This window comes from Polypterus senegalus, chromosome 10 (genome assembly GCF_016835505.1).
Source record: "Polypterus senegalus isolate Bchr_013 chromosome 10, ASM1683550v1, whole genome shotgun sequence".
Classification (NCBI taxonomy): domain Eukaryota; kingdom Metazoa; phylum Chordata; class Cladistia; order Polypteriformes; family Polypteridae; genus Polypterus; species Polypterus senegalus.
Window position 1 is genome coordinate 165,386,668 of NC_053163.1, and position 21,590 is coordinate 165,408,257.

Sequence of the window (21,590 nt, forward strand, 5' to 3'; positions counted from 1 at the left end):
AAAAACATGTCTGCCTGACATGGTTATGCTTTTATTTCTATAGAGTGGAGTGAGCTTGACGTGTCATTTGTTAGTACTTGGGTAACAATAATCTTCCAATTGTCCCACCTGAAGATATCAGTAAGAGGAGTATTTGTGTGCCATAGATAGATAGATACTTTATTAATCCCAAGAGGAAATTCAGATAATCCAGCAGCAGTATACTGATACAAAAAAAAATATTACAGAGTAATAAAAATGCATGTAAAAGCAGACATAACTTTGAATAATGTTAGCATTTACCCCCCGGGAGGAATTGAAGAGTTGCATAGTGTGGGGTCTCCTCAGTCTGTCAGTGGAGCAGGACGGTGACAGCAGTCTGTCTCTAAAGCTGCTCCTCTGTCTGGAGATGATCTGTTCAGTGGGTGCAGTGAACTCTCCATGATTGACAGGAGTCTGCTTAGTGCCCGTTGCTCTGCCACGGATGTTAAACTGTCCAGCGCATAGCAGCAAATATATGGATCTTCCAGACTGTCACCTTCGAGACTCTTAAACTAGGCCATGAAACTTGATTCATTGTGCCAGGACAGTAAACCTTAGAATGTCCAAATCTTATGACAGTACTAGCAGAGAGGGGACAAGTTCTGCAGAAATGTTCTAAAAATGTAGATGATATCCTAATGTGGGAAACAGATTCTCTTTATGAAACTCTCCTGTGAGATTCCAGTATTTTGCCTTTTTAAGGACAAAGGGCATACATAGGAATTAAATAGAGTTAAGTAAAAATGGTAGTGCATGGTGGGTCAGGCCATAGTCACACATTTTCAGAATAGCTACCAGAGGTGTTTTAATAGGCACATCCAATCCCAGGTAAGATGGTAGAGATTCAGAAGCCCATTTCAAACTTTCCTCTTTAGTATTTTAAAAGGTCGAACCTCCTAAGTGTTAATCTATTTTTCTCACACCAAGGTATCTGCAACATTTGCAGCCAGTCTGGTTACCAGCCCTGCTATCGGTGCTTACCTCGGCAAGATGTATGGTGACAGCCTGGTAGTTGTGTTGGCCACAGCCATAGCAGTGTTAGACATCTGTTTCATCTTGGTGGCCGTGCCGGAATCTTTGCCTGAGAAGATGAGGCCAGCGTCCTGGGGGGCACCCATTTCATGGGAGCAAGCTGATCCTTTTGCTGTAAGTATAACTTGCTACTCACCCTTAAGAAAGTATCCAAACTTAGGCTAAGAAGCAAGGAGACATGAATGCATGCTCCGTAAAAACAAAAAATACACGTATGTTAAGAGAACATAAGGATGGAATGATAAATGAAATAAATGTATTCATTGCAGTTAAAGAACAGAGGGACAAAAACCTGTACCAGTTTTTGTATTGAGATACACCAATGAAACAATCATTAGTTGTAATTAGATAAATGAAATACGTGCTGCTCACTACCTTGTTCTGTGGTTTATTTCTCAACCAGTCCCTTAAGAAAGTGGGCCAGGACTCCACAGTGCTGCTCATCTGCATAACAGTTTTTCTATCCTACCTCCCCGAAGCCGGACAGTATTCCAGTTTCTTTCTGTACTTAAGACAGGTGAGTATGGGAACTTGTGTGTCTCACTTTCTATAGATTCAGCAGTGCTCCACTTCAGACATTAGAAATGTTAAGTATGTGTTTTACTGACTGGGTTTCTCCTACTCTACTACCATGCTGTTGAGATGGTAAAATAAAACAGTGAATGCAGCGGCTTTTCTTGATACGTCTCGTTGGTTCTTGCAGCTTATGGGATTTTCACCGGAGAGTGTTGCGGCATTCATAGCTGTCCTGGGCCTGCTGTCTATCATTGCACAAGTAAGTACTTGTGTCTTTTATTTTACAGAATGTTGGTATCTGTGATTGTCTGACTAATCCTTGGGATGCTTACACAATAGCCCCATAATCTTCATCACCTTTGTGTGTACCCAGGACCTGCAAAGTGTAACACATATTGAAAACCATCGTAATTTTTCACCTGTAACCAGGATTATCATATCGCGTTGCTTGTAAATTGGCCCTGAAATGTTCAGTACCCTGTGTGTTGGCATCTTGTATTTTTTTATTCCTCTTCTTGTACTGTGCATCCAGAACACATGGAGTCCTAGAGATATGCCACAGAATCCTCCGTGTTTTTTGACAGTGGTTTCGTTTGACATTACTGATTTGGCATTGCACCCACCCCCTTGGGTTCCCCTTGCTCCTCCAATTGGGCTACTTGGGTCACATGGCCACACCCTTAAGCCTTTCTCCCAAAGTGGCCCGCAGTACTGTATCTTTTCTGTAAAAGACTAAACAAGGAACCTTCAGGCTCCTTACATCTTCCCAGTTGCTACAACCAGCCAGTACACGAGGCATTCTTAGTGTAACAAATATGGAATATCTAGGACTGGCTTGGATTTATTATTTATTTTATTTTATTTTTTGCTTTCACAGACGATAGTTCTGAGTTTACTAATGCGCTCTATTGGGAACAAGAACACTATCCTTCTGGGCCTTGGTTTCCAGATTCTCCAGCTTGCCTGGTATGGCTTTGGCTCAGAGCCCTGGTAAGTATCCCAGCTGTAAATGACCTGTCTGTTGCTCTTCTTTCCCATTTCCTTTCATTTCACATATTTCAATTCTTGCCTCTTTGAAGGATGATGTGGGCGGCGGGTGCAGTTGCGGCCATGTCCAGCATTACATTCCCAGCAGTTAGTGCTTTAGTGTCCAGGAATGCAGACCCTGACCAGCAAGGTAGGTTTGGGTTAAGTCTTCTTAAGAGGCTTCAGATGGTATGATGAGCAAGTCCTCCTTGGATCTCCTAATGGAAACTTAATTTTTTTGTTCTCCCCCTCCTTTCTTCTCCAGGCGTAGTTCAGGGGATGATCACTGGCATTCGTGGGCTGTGCAACGGTTTGGGCCCTGCCCTGTACGGCTTCATTTTCTACATATTTCACGTAGAACTAAATGAGCTGTCAGTAACGGATGACGATACTGGTGAACATCTCTCCACCGAGTTTCACAACCAACAGGTGAGGTACTTGGAGGACCCAGGAGAGTATGGGTGTATTCCCGAGCCATTTAGTTCAGAACACTGAAAAGCTTTGCAGTCATCAAGTACATGATCTTGGCACACATTCTTCACATATATATCCATAAGTTTTTGTTTTTACAGATGGTCAAGAAATAAGATAAGCTGGAGTTCCAATAAACTTTTCACAAATACGTCGGTACACTACCTGGAAGTCTTCAGCATTTCACCGCCTAAAACCCATCCAATTCAGAGTGCACTTCTTGGAGTATTCTCATTATAGTTTAAACTTTTAACATGATTGAACAGTTTGTGGAGACTTTTAGGAAGTAATGTAGAATAAAAAAACGTAACGCAAGTCCTTACAGCTGTCGCACTAGCAGTTCTCTTTGTGTCACAGGTAGAGTACGGTGACTGTCTTACTTGTCACCTCCGTTCAAGCATCATGATGCACAAAAATGAATTCAAATACAGACGTTTAATTTTTAAATAGGAACCACGCTTGCCTGATGTGTGATCAAATACGGGCTTTCCCCAACTTTTATTTTGCACTGGCTTAATTAGTCCCAATACTTCTTGGGGACTAAACGCGACAGTTTTGTGGCATGTGTAAAACTTTGCCCAGGAATAAAACCAGCCATTCTCTACTTTAATCTCATATTCGTCTTTTCATTTCATGAAAATATATCAAAAATATCCTACATAAGCGAAAATACTTTGACAAAGAGCTAATCACTGTGTACTGATCCCCTGACTGCCTACAGCAAACACACAATCAGAATGCTGCTGTCTCACGCAGAGCAATATTTAATATAAATTAAAAAAACGGTCACAGCTCAGTGACCAACACTTGTCCTTGTCTACTTCGCTCACCCAAAATCCCAGACCAGCAGTTACTGTAACAGTAATGTGTAAAAAAAAACCATGTCACCAATAAAAAAACAATCCCTTTATGACACAAACCTTAGACAGTAAATACTTTCCCAAAACGGAGCTCAAAATTAACGAGTCAGCTTCCACAATTAAATCCCCATTAATAACCCATTGTAAATGAAAACAGCAGTCTGGATTTAAAGTCTTTAAAAGAGGCTGATGGTAGCAGGAAGAAATCCTCTGCAAGCTGCACAGCATCTCCTACTTAACCTCCATGGGATTAACCCCGAGAGTGGCTTGGGCTCAGAATTTTAAGCAAATACGGTTATTCCCGAGTCAGACTCAGGGTGACGTGATGATCTGCTTTTACAGTTATCTAGTGGATAAAATAAAACCATACTGCAAAAAATCCTGAATATTTTGGATGCGTTATGGCACTCTAAAGTAAACTCGTCAGTATTCATGAGTTGGGCAGAGCCACCGACCAAAACACACAATGGCGTGTAAACGAGAAGCAGTAAAGCCAAGTTGTAGGGCAAACTGAAATTGAACCATTAGTTGAATCAAGTGATAGTAATGACAATGCGAGTTGGACATCGGACGTTGGCACAGATATTGAAACAGTTGCATACGGCACTGGATGACTGAACAGCTGTGATATACTCGGTGAATTCGGTCACGAGGAGCTTTACGGTGGTGCAAGTAGCTGTGTGGCCATAAAGGCGACCAAGTAGAAAGACGAGAAAGACGTTAGTCCCGTAAACATTGCACACGGTGTGGCAACCGTCGGTGTCATGGCAGGGGAAATGTGGAAGTCACTAAGCCTTGGGCTGTGATAGCCTACAGTGACACATTGTGCAGCTCAGGCGCCGTCACCTTCAAATATAAGAAAACTGTGCAAAGAAACGCAGTCCTACTCCCCCGACTGTGACATCGAGATGTGCGTTGGTGACTGTTTTTAAAATGTGTCACACGAAGGCTGTGTACTAAATTGCCATCAGTACAGCCATGTATGCTAGACGTACAGCGCCTACTGTATTCGTGTTGATGTTTTGGTAATTGCATGTTTCATGTTACATGTAATAGCATTTTTTTAATTGCTGAAAAACACGCAACATTTTTTGATTCGTTTTCTTACAGCCATTCTGTAGGCGTACATTTAAGGAGAGAACAAGCAAACAAGGCCTTAAGTACAGGTGGTCCTGCTACAACTGGCCCGTCGATAGTTTAAATCTAGACGTTAGTAGCTTTAAGTGTCACGTACACAGGAGCAGTAAAGTCATTTTGCAAAAATCTCCATCTCGGTTCATGGGGTGCTATGGCAGATACAGACATAGCAACTTGTGCAACTCCATTATGGCCCATATTGGAACAAAGCGTTTTACGAAAGTCTCCAGAGGTACACAATGAATGGGAGGAACGCAGCAGCGTCTGTTCTGCACTGCGGCGAGTGCGAGAGGCCCTTCCTGAGCCACATAACACACGGATTGTCATTCTGCGTCCCTCTCCTGTTTTTATGTCCTGCTGTCATTTCACCTAAAATTGAATTTGAGTAAGCTGAGAGTTTTCTATAATTATGTTACTTTTAGCGAGTACATTAATAGTATAATAGCCTTTAACAGTTTACAAGATTCTGCTTTTCCACTGGACAGCTTCATTTAGACTTGTTGACCTGCCAACAATCCCACAGTTCAGCAGTTAATCAACAGTCAGCTATTATTGGTTTCCACTCACGTTAATCGGTTAGTTCTTTGTTTGCTGTTCTTTATGTACTCTCTGTACTTGCACTTTACCTGACAGTTTGTCCCAGCACTGTGGCGCCAGCACTCGGTGAAGAGCGATATACAAAAATACCCGACACTGACTTGAATCTTCACTTCTGGGTACAGTGCTTTGGTAAGGCCGGTCGTGACAGCCGGAGAGACTCGCGCGCGCGCACACACACACACACACATCCTCAACTCCTCTCCCTGTTTTCCTCTTGTCTCCTTAGCCACAGGATTTCCACTGATTAGCCAGGTCTGACGATTCTAACTGTCCCTTTTTCCTCCTGCTCTTTCCAGAGCTCTATTATCCCTGGTCCGCCCTTCCTGTTCGGAGCGTGCACCGTGCTGCTGGCCCTGCTGGTTGCCTTGTTCATCCCTGAGCACAGCAGCATGGCCTTGAGGAGCAGCAGCTGGAAGAAGCACTCGGCAGCTCATGGCCACCCTCACAGCCCACAGGCCCCAGGGGAGGCCAAGGAACCTTTATTACAGGACACCAATGTATGACTGCCAGCCGAGCGTGGGCTGTGGTCGAGGGTCACTTTCTGCCCAGAAGCACTATTAACAATGTTTTTATTTATTGATGGATTTTTTTTTTCCTTTTTCCTCCTTGAGGAAGATGCACTGTGCTGATGTTCTACCACTCATTCTTTGCTTTGAACACAAAATGGTGCATCCAGCCCTCGAGTTTTCTGAACTGCTTACCTGTTGATTTGTCTCTGCACCTTTTTTTATTTTATTTCTGCTACCCTCAGTCTAAGAGTGATGGCGAGTCACACTTTTAGTGGAAGATTCGTCGAGTGGCATCAGTGTTGACCGGAGAGGAACATTTTTTTTTAAACCACTCTGAAACAAGTTAGGGGTAAGAAGGGGCATCGGGAGAAGAGCGGGACAGAACACCACCTCCCTTTTTGTTGTTTCAGACATTAAAATGGACCCCAAGTTGCTCTTTACGCACACACAAAAAAATATATATATATATATTTTAAAGAGTGGCCTTTTGTACTGTGGTTTTCACGAAGTGGCGATTTGTCAAGGATCAGTGCTAACCTACCAAATAAAATGGCGTGGTTGTTGGAGAACGGGTCTTACTTTTCACAGAAAGCGCTTTTTTTTTTTTTTTTTGTGCGCTCTTGTTAGTATCTACATTTTTTTTTTTTTTTGTTTGGGTTCTGTGTATGATAGGAATGGAGTACTGTAAGCGCGAGCCGTCATTTTCTGTGGTTGTTAATGCTCCTTTACTGCCTTGTTTTTAATTTCTTAAGATATGGTTAAGTCTTTCAAAGTTGTACATACTGAAATGAAAAAAAAGTTCAATAAAGAAAAAGTATTTTTTATTGTTAACTGCTTGTTTTGAGTGGACATCTTCGTCTTATAAAAGGACTAGGAGGCTCCGCCCACTGCTCAGTTCGCCCGTCCGCCCCCAGGTTTGGTTTACCGGATATACAATTTAAAGACTTTCATGGGAATTGTTACTTCTGCGTTATTTTCACTTTTACTTTAAAACTTTAGTAAAAACAATATTCGGAATTAACTTTTCTTCAAGATCACATTGAATTTTGATTCTGTGTTTGGACTTGCATCGTGACAACGCAACGTATAAGTGCCTGTGAGTGAATATCGCTTCTTTCTCTCTAATAAATAAAACTACTCTCTCGAATGTTTGTCCATGCTCTTTCTTCTTCACTTTGTCGTTGACGTGTCATCTCGAACGTATAAAATTATTAAGAGCTGAGAACGCAGGAAGTGTGCCTGACAAAAGCATTCACATGACTGAGGTTAGATGATGGTGGTCTTGTTTGAAAATAGTTGTAAGTATGGCGTAACTTGAAAGAATCTCATGTTAAATGTCTCCGTCTCACAAGACTAAATACCACACCAATGTTTCTGGAATCTTTTAATTCTCACTGGCAACACTATTTAGACGATCTACAAGTCTCCGACTTAAAGTTTAAATCCGAACAATATATTTGATATCTTTTCACTGTTCCGTTATTTCAATGAGTAATAATTTCCGTTTGTTTGCGCTAATGCGATCTTTCCTACCCTTTTTTTACTTCCATTATCTCTAACCTGCTCTGCATGTGTAGTGCGCCAACGTTTTTGAACTCTTTACGACATTCTACTTTGTCATCCACTCTTTGTCTTTTATTTCCGGACCCAGATGTGATTAAATCTCTTTCTCGCGGGACGTATAATTTGTCTGTCCAAGAAAATCACGTCTCGTCTCCTTCCTTCCAAGTTTTTTTTTTTTTTTTATATAATAGAGAGAAATGTTGGGACAAGACATTCTCGGAGATAATTTCAAGTCCTGCAAGATGAGACTATTATGCCAAGAGATTTTGACAAGTCCCGCCCTCCTGTCAAACACTTATAACCACGTCCACGGTCCAATCATTTCTCATTCTGATTCGTGTGCTAGCGTCGGACACAGTTCACACGCACTCAGCTCCAAGTGGGGTCAGAAATAAAAGACAAAGAGTAGAAGACAAAGTAGAACGTCGTAAAGAATTGAAAAATGTTGGCGTGATACAAATGCACAGCAGGTTAGAGATAATGGAAGTACGAAAATTCAGAAGTCTCAAAAAATGATTGGAAAGATCGAATTAGTGCTAATAACATGTAAATTATTACTCTGTGAAATAATGGAACCGTGAAAAGAGATCAAATATATAGACATTGGTGATATGGCAGAAGTGTGTAGATATTGTTTGGCTTCAAACTTTAAGTTGGAGCCTTGTAGATTGTCTAATTCGTGTTGCCTCCCAATGATGAGGCGTATCCGCGAGAATTAAAGGATTTGTTGTTTGGCGAAAGTGAAATCCCGCAAGAGAGAATTTCAAGCCACCCAAGACAAGACTTCATGCAAAGAGATTTGGAAAAGTCCCGCCACATCTAAAACATTTACAGCCCGGCGAGACATGGCTCAATCATTTCTCATTTGTGCGAATGCTCTTATCAGACACAGTTTGTGTAGAGAGAAAGAAACGAGATTCACTGGCGGGCAGTTGTACGTTGTGTTGTCACGATGTCATTCCAAACACGGTATCAAAATTCAATGCGATAGACGAAAAGGTAAAAGTGAAAAGAGATCGAATATATGGACAGAGGTGATATGGCTTTAAACTTTAAGTCGGAGACTTGTAGATCGTCTAATTTGTGTTGCCTCCCAATGAAGAGGCCTATCCGCCAGAATTAAAAGATTTAATTGGTGAAAGTGAAATCCACAGCGGCAGAGACGCCAAGTGGCTGGTGCGAATCTCAGGCCAGGGGGTTGGCGAGTGAAGCCCCCTCGTCTCAAAAATGTTTACTGTAAGCGCATGTGCTGAAGGGTCCAAGCGTAAGAGAACTCGCTCCATCCTCGTCATTTCCCCCTGCACAAGAAAGCAGGCGAGCACAGTGAGCGGAGTTGAAATCCTTAGAGCTTACAGGTTCTCTCTGTGTCTGCCACCATCATCATCGTCGTCGTTTTACACAACATCTTAGGCTTATGTTTTCCAAGCAACCCGAGCCCCATCAGGCTCCATTATAAAACGCCAGGACTAGCTTTGTATTTTTTAAGTTTACAGAAAACGCTCAACGGTAGAACACAATTCCACGTGGCACATATGGCGTGTTTCTGAAGAAATCACTTTGACTTGAGAAATGCCAAACTTCTCCTTTATGCAGTATTTATAAAGATGATGCAATGGGGTCGGGGAAAAGAGAATTTAATTTCACAATTTACTCAAAGAAAAGTGAACAGATGTGTCATTTCTGCTTGTGGAAAAGCAACTCCACCCTGTTCTCAGATGACTGACTTTGCTCCCCTCAACTGGGAGAAAGTGTTTCTCACTCCCGCATGCAGAATTCTTAAAGCGGTGTGATGCTTGAGGGGGGTCTCATATGTTCAGCCCATTATTTGGATTCAGTTGTGGGCCACACCAGGACCTTCCATTTCTTTCTTTTCTTGGTGGGCTGACCACTCTTTGTCCACTTTTGGTTAATGTGGAGGTGCCAAGGCCCCGATGCAGCAGCCACCCCAGAACATTTCCACTACTGTGCCCCCACAAAAAAAAAAACAAACTCAGGATGTGTGTTGGATACACAGAGAATTTTTTTCTAAGAGTCTGCTTTGCCCTTTCTTACAGTATGTAATTCCTTTGAGACCCCCCAAGCCCCTCTGCATCCACTCCTTCCTTGAATTGTGACCAGACGGTGAAAGGCAGTAAGCATTTCCTTGGTTTGCCGATGTTCAACTACGGACAGTTTCCCAAAATATCAATACACCCCCATATGTGAGCAGCTGTCGTATTTCTAGTCTGAGGTGTGCAGTACTCGGGAGTCGTACCGTGTTAGACATTATGAATGTAGTGAAAAGTCGAGCAAAATGACACCATTTATTGACTAACTAAAAAGATTACAATATGCAAGTTTTCTGTAATACACAAGCTTGCATCATCTGAGGTGTAAAGAGAAGAGCAGACAGGCCTGGACCTCGAGGACCCCCAGTGTTGTTCTCACAGTCCACCACAGGCTGATCCACCTGCACATCTCCGAGTTTACCACCTAACAAAGATGGCTGGATGGCACTGGAGGACTCCAAACACAACTTAGCAGCACTGCGAGGACTCGCTGTCCAGTCTTCCAGACCAGATTGTTAATTGCCTCCTCCTGTCCAGTCTTCACCTGTTCAACTCAGTTCTGCCAAGCCACCATCAGACTCTTTAGAGAAGGATGCCCTCCAAAAACAGACCTCACTTAAGTCTCCAGATCCTACCTGCACAAACGGCCAGCACCTTGTAAAACGTCACAATCACACCCGGCCAGCCATTGAGGTCCGAGTGTCCATCTGGTATTTAGCACTCGCAGCAGCGACAGACGGACATCAAGCAGAGTGGTGGGTGACGTCACCAGTGCAGCGCCCGACCCGCTCAGCCCATTTCTGCCATGCCATTGGCTTCCTTTGTATGACGCATCCTGGACTCGAGCTCAGTGCCGTATAAAATGAATCTACTCAGAATTGCCACTTTTTTTTTTATATATAAAGCATTAGTTTAATTAAACACAGTTTTGGATAAATCTCTTGAAATATTTACATCTCTATTTTTGAACAATACATTCATGTTAATCCTTGGAGAGAGTAGAAAAAAAAAGTTCACTCATGATTACAAACTTTACAATTTGTACACTGCAAGACAATTTAGGATACAAAGATTATGCAGATAATAAGTGAAACCGTGCGCCATCCGTTGGAGGTAGCTCAGTTTGTCTCCTTCTCTGGGTTTGCCTCTTCCTGTCGTCAGGATGGGCTGAAGGAGAAACTCCGTGCCGGGCAAAAGTGTGTGTGTGTGTTGGGGTGGTTACACATGGAGGTGGTCCTGTGGCTTCATGCTGACAGTGAAAGGGAGGGTCATGACTGGGTGAAGTGCCTACAGCGCCACCAAGGGGGTGAACAAACAAGGCTCATGTCGCTCAGATAGCTTAAGGGGGAGTCAATCCACAATTGTGAGATTTTGAACCCCTCACATGATGTTAATAAAATATAAAAAGTCTCCAAGAAATTAATATGACTTCACTTATGACCAAGAAGTATGAAGAAAGAAAAAAATCACTGGTGTCTTTTGGGACAACCCAGGCTGGCAAGACACTTGAGAGTCAAACTGTGCCACATCACTATAAAAAAATAATAATAATATTAATAATAAATAACGAGACGTGTCAAACTCTTCTGGAAAAGGATAATCCCAGAAAGCATTGAATAAAACGGTCAAATACTTGGCTCAAGGTGACGTGTGCTCAGGTTCGACAGACTCTTCTTACCTGTAGGCCCAAATCTGATGCTGCTGAAAATACTGCAAAAAATCCAAAAGGAAAAACGACATGGCACTCAGCTTGTAATACGTCACGGTCACACACTCGAGGAGCCACTGAAGGCTACGGACGCCACGCAGGTGTAACGGGCAGATTCAACAATAGAAGACACGCCATCACGCCGCAGCACGCATTGTCTAGCAAACGTCAGGCATTCAGCGTTGACAATTCCATTTGTTTTATCAGTGCATACAACACAAGGAGTCCCCCCCAACCCAAACCCACACACCCAACCACCCATTACTTTCTACATTTTGACACTTGTTACTCAGAAGCCAGCCATTCTTTTTTAAAAGCTGCCTTTTGAATGTGGCCGCCGGTGGGTGAAAGCTCTGGGGAGTTGTATTACTGTCCTGGGAAGTAGGCGGAGGTTTGCTGCGGAGGTCCGAGTTTGGTGGTCACCAGCGGTGGATCTAATAATGTTGACTTTTGGAAATCTGCAAGAGGGTAGAGAAGGAAAGTAGTTTAGTTCAGACTAAAAGTAGTAAAACAGACGCACGAGACGCTCTTCTGCTCGACATGGCAGTACGCTGGGGGTCGTCCGAGTTACTGGCGCCTTTCTGGCCATTCTCATCTGAACGGTCAATCAACAGAGCACATCCATACGCAGACCACACCACACCAGTAAGCTCAAGACTGTGGGGATGAAAATCCCAGGAGATCAGCAGTTACAGAAATAGTCAAAGCAGCCCGTGTGGCACCAGCAGTCAATGATGTGACCGTGAACTGAAGCTCCTGATTTTATGTGCCACACTGCACTGCTGCCACGTGACTGGCCGATGAGAGAAGTGCATGGATAAGCAATTTTCTGGGCAAGTGTGTATGCAAGGTGTTAATTAACTAAAAACAGCAGAATCTGTCAAAAAATCCAAGCTAGACTCCCCAGCATACTTAATCCTCGATATTAATCTTAAAAAAAAAATCATCCACGTGAAGAGCAACAACTGGCCGCAAATCTCTGATATTTGCCATCACTTGAATGTGCATTGCAGAATTTGCCAGTCGAGTCGTTTCATATCTCAAGACAATTTCAAAACCCTTGAAGGTGTCAGTCAAGGGGGTTCCCCGTGTTCTTAATGTCACTCATCTGCAGACGTATATTCTCGGTGGACATTTCTAGAATTTTCAGACGGTAACGACTTCATTATATCCAAGCTTTTTGCCTCAGACATCCCAGAAGGCTGCAGGCTCACATTTATTACAGCTTACCTTTGCTAGGATTTTTGTTATGCAGGATGCCACGTAAAGGGATGCTGTCGTCTCTCTTCTGGAAATACTTGGAATCCAAGCCAACAGGCTCACCACTGACAAGAAACAAAGAAGAGTAGAAATTGATGAATGGGCTGATGGAAATGTTACTGGGATTTGGACAACAGAACTGGTGGCGTGATTTAACATTTGGCAGCGCTGATTTTGACTCGATCGGCCATAAAACGTGGCGTCTGTTGTCGGAATATTCAGTGGCTCTTTGACAAAACAAATAAGGACACAGTGTTCGCTAAATTGGATTCTGAAATGCGTACTAATTACATTAAAATGAATGCAACTCTACGATATTTCAAAATGAAATCCTCGTAAATACACCTTCCAAATCCTAAAGGTGTGCATAAGTCTTCACCCCCTTCAAGTCAGTATTTAGTAGCCGTGACGTGTGCTCAGGTGTCTCTCCGCCAGGCTCTGACATTTCCCCCTCGCTGCTCAGGTGTCATGGTCATCGTGAGTGTCCAGTCACAGATTACCCATTCGACTGAGATCTGGACATTGACATTGCTGTTATGAAGCCATTTCTGCTTGGGCTCGGCATCTTGTCGCTCTTCTCCCAAGGTGCACGTTTCCTGCCTCAGGTTTTTCTCCAGGATCTTCTAAGTATTTTGCTCCATTCATTTTACCCACACAAGCTTTACAAGGGCCTGCTATACAGAGAGATGCCCCCACAGCCTGATGCTGGCACTGCCATGCTTCACGGCGGGTTAGTTTCAGACTACAGAACCTTTCATTCAACAGAATTCAGAGTCTCCCCTGTGCGTTTTGTTTTTTTTTTTTCTCGTTACGCTCTCCCATAAAGCTGCAACTGGTGAAGCGCCCCAGGGCACATCTCCCATCTTGACCACTGTAGTTTTCAGAGATCTCACTCATCATCTTCATTTTTTTGTGGACAGCCCACTCCATTTACAGCTGTGCCATACTCTTCCCAGTTCTTAATGGTTAATTTTACTGGATGTTCAAGTGACTTGGACATTTTCTTGACTCCATCATGGGTGTTCTTTTGTCTTCATTGTGTACGCTGGGACCACCCTATTGAGTCAACAAAAGTTGGACCTTCAGGTACAATCAACTAAAACCCCAGACGAGTGATCTCCATTGAGCTAGAAATGGGACTTCTAAAACCAATCGGCCAAAACAGGGACATCATATTACAAGGGGCGGACTGGCACCCTGTCCAGGGTCTGTTCCTGCCTTGCGCCCTATGCTGGCAGCGATTGGCTCCTGCTCCCCCGTGACCCTGTTCAGGACTAAGCAGATTAGAAAATGACTGACTGAATACTAATGTGCTATTATATCTGTGATTTAGTCCACTTTGCAGAGACCTGTTCAAGTCTTTTTCTGTTGGCAAGTGTCAGAAAGGCAAATTAAATCCACTGAGATTCGATGTTGGATAACAATATAAAACCTTCCAAGGGGGTGAATACTTTTTATAGGCACTAAAGTTCATAATTTAGCTTATGAAAGTGAGGTGTTAAAACTGAAAGTTATGAGCATTAAAAAATATTTTCAAGATAAGCTGGTATTGTACTCCTATCACTTCAAATTTTTGCAGGTGCTTAAACAGAATTGGGTTCTCTTCGCTAAAAATAAAAAAGGATGAACGTGGACCTCTCTCTCTCTCTCTCTCTCTCTCTCGCTCTTGTACCGCGGCCCACGGAATTTAACTCCACGCCGCGGAATTTAGGGGTTTGCAGCGGTAAAACACCACACCGTGGAATTAACTGCTGTGGAAAATACCAAATCTGAATTAAATCTCACCACTTGAGGCATATTGATATTCGTATGATTAGTATTGATTGATTGATTACTTCTTTAAGTTCTTTCTTAAGGCTGTTGCTTCATCTCATTACGTCATTAGCCCTTCCGTTGGAAGAGTAAACATTCATTTTTTTTAAGTCGATCTATAGGATTGGTGATACTTGTAGCAATTTTTAAATCGATTTATTGGCTGTGGTAACAATTTGACCTATCGTGTACTTTACAATCAATTAGGCTTATTTAAATTTAGTAAAATGAATATTTGAGTATGGCCAATAACAAGCAACACAATAAAACTGCAGTGAATATTGGACCGGAACAGCGAGTTAAAGAATTTGGACAAGATAAATTCTACGCCGAAGGTGGTTTACTGTGGTGCAAGACTTGTAACGAACCGGTCGATCATGTTAGACGCCAGACTATAACGGATCAATTGGAGACAAAAAAAAAAAAGCACACAGAGCGTGCAAATAAACGACCACATGAGGCCACGAATGACCCCACAAGCAGCAAACGACAAAGTACTATTACCGGATGCATTGAACGATCAACTGCTGCCAAAGATACATTAGTGATGGAACTGGTTGAAGCAGCCAATATACCGCTGGAGAAAGTTGACAACCCTACCATGCGTAGTTTTATGCAGAAGAACCTGAAGGGGCGGTGGTGGAATACCGCAGGCGAATACACTTAGGGAACTATACGTTACAAGAATTTTCAACCAACAACAGGCTAATATAATAGCGAAGCTGGCCGGACAGAAAGTGGTCGTTATTGCCGATGAAACAACGGATGTTGTTGGACGTTATGCTGTGAATGTGCTTATTCAACCACTCAATGCGTTTAAACCAATGAATGCACGCCAATGTTAGTGAACACAGATATTTTTAACCGAAGTGAACAATGTAAGCATTGCGCAGCTAATTATCTGTACTCTGACTGAGGTTAATGTGCACTTCAATGACGTGGTAGCGTTTGTTACGGATAATGCAGCTTATATGAAAAAATGTTTTCGGGACAGTTTGCGAGGAATACTGCCAAATGCCGTTCATGTCACATGTTGGGCCCACATCCTGTAATTAGTTGAAGACTTTTGTGAAGCACTATGACTTTGTGATATGCTGGGTGCTCCTGTGAAGGCCATATTCTCCAGCATCAGGACGTCGTGCTAGATATCTTCATCTTATCTTCATGCTGCCAACGCCAGTCATCACAAGATGGAGCTCTTGGTTCGCAGCTGTGCTGCATCACACTGAATATCTAGACACTTACATCTCGTTCGTTGCTACTGAAATCGAACACAGTGAAGCTACAGTCCAGTGAAAGAAGCTGTCGGTGTTGCTGCAAAGTACTGATAAGCTCAACGAGCCGAGAGATGAACTTGAATTTGTATCTGTTCACTGCCAGCCAATTATGAACACTCTGACTTCTTTTGAGGCACAGTCATTCATGGCTGTCGATGTCTACAACAAAGTGTCTGACTTACTGTCTTGCCTGAAATCGTCCGGATTTCCAATTGCAACCAGCAGCTGTGAAGATGCAAAGCACAATGCTGCTGCTAAACTTGAAGAATATTTTGTGCAAACCAAAACAGCCGTCAATAGACCTATTCAGATCTGCGAGAATATTTGATCCACGACAGCTACCACTCTTATCGAAGAATTTCGCTGATCATGCACAATCAGTGCCAACAATGATGGCTGCAGCAGATGAATGGCAAGCTTATCTGGACATATCAGCTGGAATTACTTCATGAGATGCTATCACTGCTTTTTGGCGTGCCTTAAAGGACAGACTGCGTTGCCAGTCTCTTCTGTTGATGTGGAACGTTCGTTCTCAAAATATGGATCAGTGTCGTCACCACTGCAATATTCTCGGTCACAAGAAAACCTACAAGTGTACAGTGCCGTTTTCTTCAACGACAAAACAAACAAACAATAACTTTAGAAACATTATTCGATAGTTTGTTGAGAATAATATTATGCCTACATATGTTTCAGCATAGTTTGCCTAAAGCAAATCTGTGGATTAAAATGTGCGGACGTGAACGCTTTGATATACTTATTGTATTAGTATTACAAATTATGATTGATTATTATTAAGAATAAGAAAAATTGCATTTATTTTGCTTGGGTTAGTCTTATGGAGTTCTGCATTTGCCGCGCTGCGGTACACTGCAGAATTTAAAAAAACATGCCGCGGTAAATCATGGGCCCTGCCGATAATGTACCCTGTGTAAATCGGTACTGTTGTGGTCTTTCTGTTAATATTCTCATGGGCTGCAGAACATCTTCGTATGGCGCCTGCCCAGTTCAGGACCATAAAGCACTGCAGCGTGTGGTGAAGGTGGCTCAGGAGGTTACAGGTACACGGCTCCTTTCTGTGCAGGACATAGGAGAGCAAAGAGGATAATGATGTTCATTGTGAGAAAATGGAAGAATCAAACTATGTTTTTGAAGAAAGGAAGTCACAAAAGCAATGAAGAAGATGAAGTAAAGCAGTGAGCACAACTAGAGTGGTGTTGAACTTAAGGTATGGCCTTGAAAAATGGTGCAAATTTTGTGTTGACAGGTGAATGCAGGAAAAGCACCAGCAAAAGGGAGATTAACAGAAATAGGCATTTGTAGATTGAAAGAAGGCATTTGACAGGGTGCCAGAGGTGGGCACTGAGAAAGGCCGGCGTGAACAATTGATTATTGTCTCAAAAGACGTTAACTGTATGAAGGGGAGCAAATGGTTGTCAGTCTAACAGATGGATATAGAATGTAATATTAGAATGTGGGGTGTCGTGGAGTTAGGGGAAGAGATGACTGCCACGTTAACAGAAAGACCTGGTGTGGAGGTGATTGGTGCCGTGCTGAGGAGCAGCAGGCTGATGTGGTTCAGGCATGGCGAGCACAGGGCAGGGGATGACTGAGTGAAGTGATGGAAGCAGAGAAGATGAGGCCCAGAGGGAGGCTGAAGGTTGGAAGTGGAATTGGATGACATGAGAAGAATGAAAGATTTGGTTGCAACCCTGAAAATTTAAACCAATGATGATGATGAGGATGATGAAAGCTATTCTATAGTCCGTTTTCTCTCTCCAATTCTGGGGAACAGTACAGGACCACTGGGCACTTAAACCACCAGAATTAGTGACGGTTTAAATCCTCATGTCATTATGGCTACTCATTAACTGCTTATAACCCTGCCAGAGAACAAGTGTGCACTCAAAAAAAGCAAACGTACTTCTCTTTGTTTGATGACCCCTGCAGGGGATGTTCTGCCGGTGTCACTGTTTTAGGTTCTGTCGATATACTGGGCTTGGGCATTGGAGGATTGTAGTGCACCTAAAAAAATAAAAGAACCATCAGGTTAGAAATAAAGATTGAAAGATCCGCAGCATCAAATCTCCAAACTACCTGCGTTAGGACAAGATAGTCGAATGGAAGATTCACTAATCAGCTTTCTGTAAGTCAGAAGGAAATCGATGTTCTTTGTTAACGCAAATTAATACAATTCTTTTTACAAGGATCTGTTATTTTATATTAGGTTTTTTTTTGTTCACATATTGTAAAGAAATCTATATAAATAAGATCATAATACACTGTGTGTCTGTGTTTTGAATCTTTTTGCTTTGTTTGATATTAATTACCCATTTTGCACACTAAGGACTTCACTTCAACCCTGCTATCGCCCATTATTTGCACGTAGGTTGCAGTTTGTCTACCTTAAAATGTGGGCCGTATGTAACAAGACCTTAGCAACTCTTACGTAACAAGACCTTAGCAGAGGCTACTTTGGGTCTTCAGAACACTTACAGAGCTTCAGTTTCTTCATCTCTGCGATGTGACCGACTAACACAACTTCACTTTGGAGTGCTCTGAGGGGGCTTAACCGAGATATTTCTCTTGAAATTACATGTTTAGTATAAGATCTGTGAATCCTTCATATTAACAAGTAATTTTACCATCATTTCAATATGCCACACGGCACGGAGATGAAGAACCCATCTACTGTTGTTTTAGAGGCATTATGAAGAACCAACGGAGTCTTCATAGATAAAAGAAAATGAGTAATAGATGCATTTTTGCAATACCTAAATCTGTGTGACCAATATTTGGTTTTAGGGCTCAAAAAATGCATCACTCCAAAATGAGCCGACATTCATGAAATTCTGCATGCGTATTACTAATGATATAACTTAAAATCTAGACTTCAAGGCCTTTCAAAAGTTACATCGAGAAATTGAGATGTAAAGTAAGAGGTGGTTGGACGCAAAACCAGGCCATGGCGTAATGCTTACGTTTGGCCCCACTGACCGTGAAGGCCGCATAGCACTCCTGTGATTCAATGGAAACAGCAGCTGGGTGTGGTGTGATGGGGGAACCGACACAAAAATCGTACATCACTCAAAAACTGCTATGTCTACTTTCACAAAATTGTGCATTCTCTTTATTGTTCATGTAATTTAAAGTGTAGGCTTCATGGAGTTTCAAGAATGTCATTGGGGAGTTAACCCAGTTTAGCATAGAGAGTTTATGGAGTCTCAGAAGTTTCGTTATGAATTGAAGGAACAACACATAAACTGGTAGTTTTGCCAAGCTTACATGCCATATCAATAATTCAATTATTCGGCCCTACTGGGGCTCCTTTATACTTCTGTATAGCGCCTCACTGGGAATGGGACTGCGGTGTCAGGAGTTTTCTTTAATTTGAAATTCTCCTTCTTTTCAGTCATTCTGCCGTGTGCTCAGAGCAAAACGTGTATGTATGTCTGTGTGTGTATATGCACATTTTATCTTACCTAATTATGTATTTATTTAGTGAACAAATGTCCCCCTGGTGACAAATAAATGTTCTGCCTATTCATCTAGCTAGCTAGCTATCCAGTTTATTAACATGGGATTCAAGTTTAATTCATGAAAACACAGTAAACAAGTACAGTAGTTATGTTTGTGATGCCAACACAGCAAGGAGTTGCTACAATTATGGTACCCAGTCATATACAAAATGAACAACTTCTCAACTGAGAGCACAGAAGTTGAGAGAGATAGTAGTACAGAGGATGGGTGTGTATATATTACACATTAGTCATTAATGTAAGTGTAAAGTAAGCACACTGTGCTGAATTATGTTATTTTCTGTTTTAATTTTACACAAAGATGGGACTCTCTTGTCACTTAGCTCTCTGGGTCGAGTGGGGATGAGTGTTGAGTTTCCTGGTTTCTCTTCAGGACATACTACTGGACTTCTTTTTCATATTTGTTTGATTTGATTGTGTTTTCATATTTGTTATTACACTTTTCTCTCTAAAAAAGTTCAAGCTAAACTGGCAGAGGTGGTAAAGACGACGCCATCAGACTTAATCAGGAGGATCAGCAGGTTTCAAACTTCTTAGCAGAGGCAGAAACACACCGAGTGTTCAACACCGATGAGACTGCACAGTGCAGATAAGATCTTTCAGTGGGGTCTGGTTATTTAAATGGGACACTAGTCTACAGAAGTTGCCCCCTTTAGACTCCTACAATTCCAGCAGTTCGCCTAGTTGGTGTAAGGTACTTCTAGTCGCTAACTCCATCTTTATGAACATCTACTTTGTGTTACAGGGATCAGGATACACTCTTCTCACATGCATATCCCCATTCTGAAAACAACTGATAAAAATAAATAATTCTTAGATTTTTAAGCGTGGGAAACAAGGTTTATGAAACTTTCCTACAATTACTGTGCGATTCTTTCCCTCTGAAAGCAGCACCTACCTTTGGTCCGGGGCCAGGATTGAGGAGTGCCAGTGAAGGCTGGCTGATTGGCATAGCAGGAAACGATTGTTGGAGTGAATGCTTGGAGTTGACTGTGGATGTGATTGGATAGTTCATTCCTGCTGGAAAGGAGAAAGGCCGGGCATCAATCTGAAAAGAGAAGAGGAAAAAAAAAAGTGGTAATCAGAAGGATTTCATCAGAGGGGTTTGATTCTATCAAAATAAAGTAATAAAAGTAAGTGCATTTAATGTTGTCTGAAGTTCCATCTTAGAACTCATTTAAACCATTTGTTCAAATTTGTACTCTACATGCTATCTGTGTAATCAAACTGTTTTTATCCGTTATGTCATCTTAGATTATGTTTGGTCTTGTATTTTACTTGCTATTTGTTTAATGTGACTGTTTCTAGCCATTATTATGACTTCGATGGAGACGGCATTTTAACAGCCATCCATGCTAGGAAGCAACAAGACCCCAGAGGGTTCACTAAATGTTTTTTAAACAGCTGCATGAGGATGCCAGTACGGTATGCCAAATTCACGGTCATCATTCTGGACTGTATATGTGGTGCATGGCATCACCTGGCTGTGTAACCCATTCACAGATGTCCTGAACCTCATAGACAACAACGTTTAGATATTCTGTAAAATATCTGTAAATGCTGCACTATATAAAAATAACTAAAATAAATCGAGCAATCAGAGGGAGTTGAAGTGTGGGTTAAAAAGCACACCCAACACATAGCATCCCCATGGACCTGCAGGTACGATCAATTGACTCGTGGGGTTTGTAACATGCTCGAGTCCTCCCAGCAGTGTGAATTAGCAGTGGCTAGGATTCATCACACCAAGCGAGTGTTTTCACGCCTGAAGTGTGCAGTATTGAGTCCCTTAGCTCGGTGGAATTGCACTCTTCCTGACTTTTAGCTGGAGAAAGTGAAACTGTGTTGGGTTATTCGCTACAATACCCCATATCATCAATGGGTTAGGACAAGATCTGCATTCCCCTGTTGATTTTTTTCTCATTACCACAAGCTGTACTCGGCTGTGTGGCGTACATATGACACTGTACACGTCATGTCTGGTTCCACATGTCCGCTAATGGTGGAATATATTTTGTGAGGAGGTCCATCCGTAATATATCTGGGGCCCCAATTAGTCCAGAATGTGGCTCCAGGCACCAAAAACCAGCATCACATCACACCAATTTTAGTTTCTCTTCGCTACAGGATTAAACTTCAAAGTTTAATGTTTAGTTTAGCTTCCTCCTACCTTACTGAGCTCTTACACCCTCCCTTACCCTCACTTGAAAT

The 21,590-nt window shown here is 42.3% G+C and overlaps 2 protein-coding genes across 5 annotated transcripts in view; one reads left to right on the forward strand and one right to left on the reverse strand.

Moving 5' to 3' along the window:
• The window catches only part of LOC120537970 (hippocampus abundant transcript 1 protein), a 42,701-nt gene that overhangs the window by 15,780 nt on the left and 5,331 nt on the right, over positions 1–21,590 (forward strand). For 2 of the 3 annotated variants that reach the window (XM_039767280.1, XM_039767281.1), the window contains exons 6-12: positions 949–1,167; positions 1,457–1,570; positions 1,757–1,828; positions 2,447–2,559; positions 2,649–2,746; positions 2,861–3,024; positions 5,960–7,003. In XM_039767280.1, the coding sequence (XP_039623214.1) occupies positions 949–1,167; positions 1,457–1,570; positions 1,757–1,828; positions 2,447–2,559; positions 2,649–2,746; positions 2,861–3,024; positions 5,960–6,166 (987 nt within the window). In that variant the 3' untranslated portion in view covers positions 6,167–7,003. Of the gene's footprint in view, positions 1–948; positions 1,168–1,456; positions 1,571–1,756; positions 1,829–2,446; positions 2,560–2,648; positions 2,747–2,860; positions 3,025–5,959; positions 7,004–21,590 lie in introns of those variants that run through there. The other variant, XM_039767283.1, reaches the window with a different exon arrangement.
• The window catches only part of sass6 (SAS-6 centriolar assembly protein), a 38,817-nt gene continuing 28,959 nt past the window's right edge, over positions 11,733–21,590 (reverse strand). Inside the window, exons 14-17 of one of the 2 annotated variants that reach the window (XM_039767278.1) lie at positions 20,278–20,427; positions 17,765–17,865; positions 12,722–12,816; positions 11,774–11,949 (exon numbers count right to left, since the gene is read on the reverse strand). In XM_039767278.1, the coding sequence (XP_039623212.1) occupies positions 11,858–11,949; positions 12,722–12,816; positions 17,765–17,865; positions 20,278–20,427 (438 nt within the window). In that variant the 3' untranslated portion in view covers positions 11,774–11,857. Of the gene's footprint in view, positions 11,950–12,721; positions 12,817–17,764; positions 17,866–20,277; positions 20,428–21,590 lie in introns of both variants that reach the window. The other variant, XM_039767279.1, reaches the window with a different exon arrangement.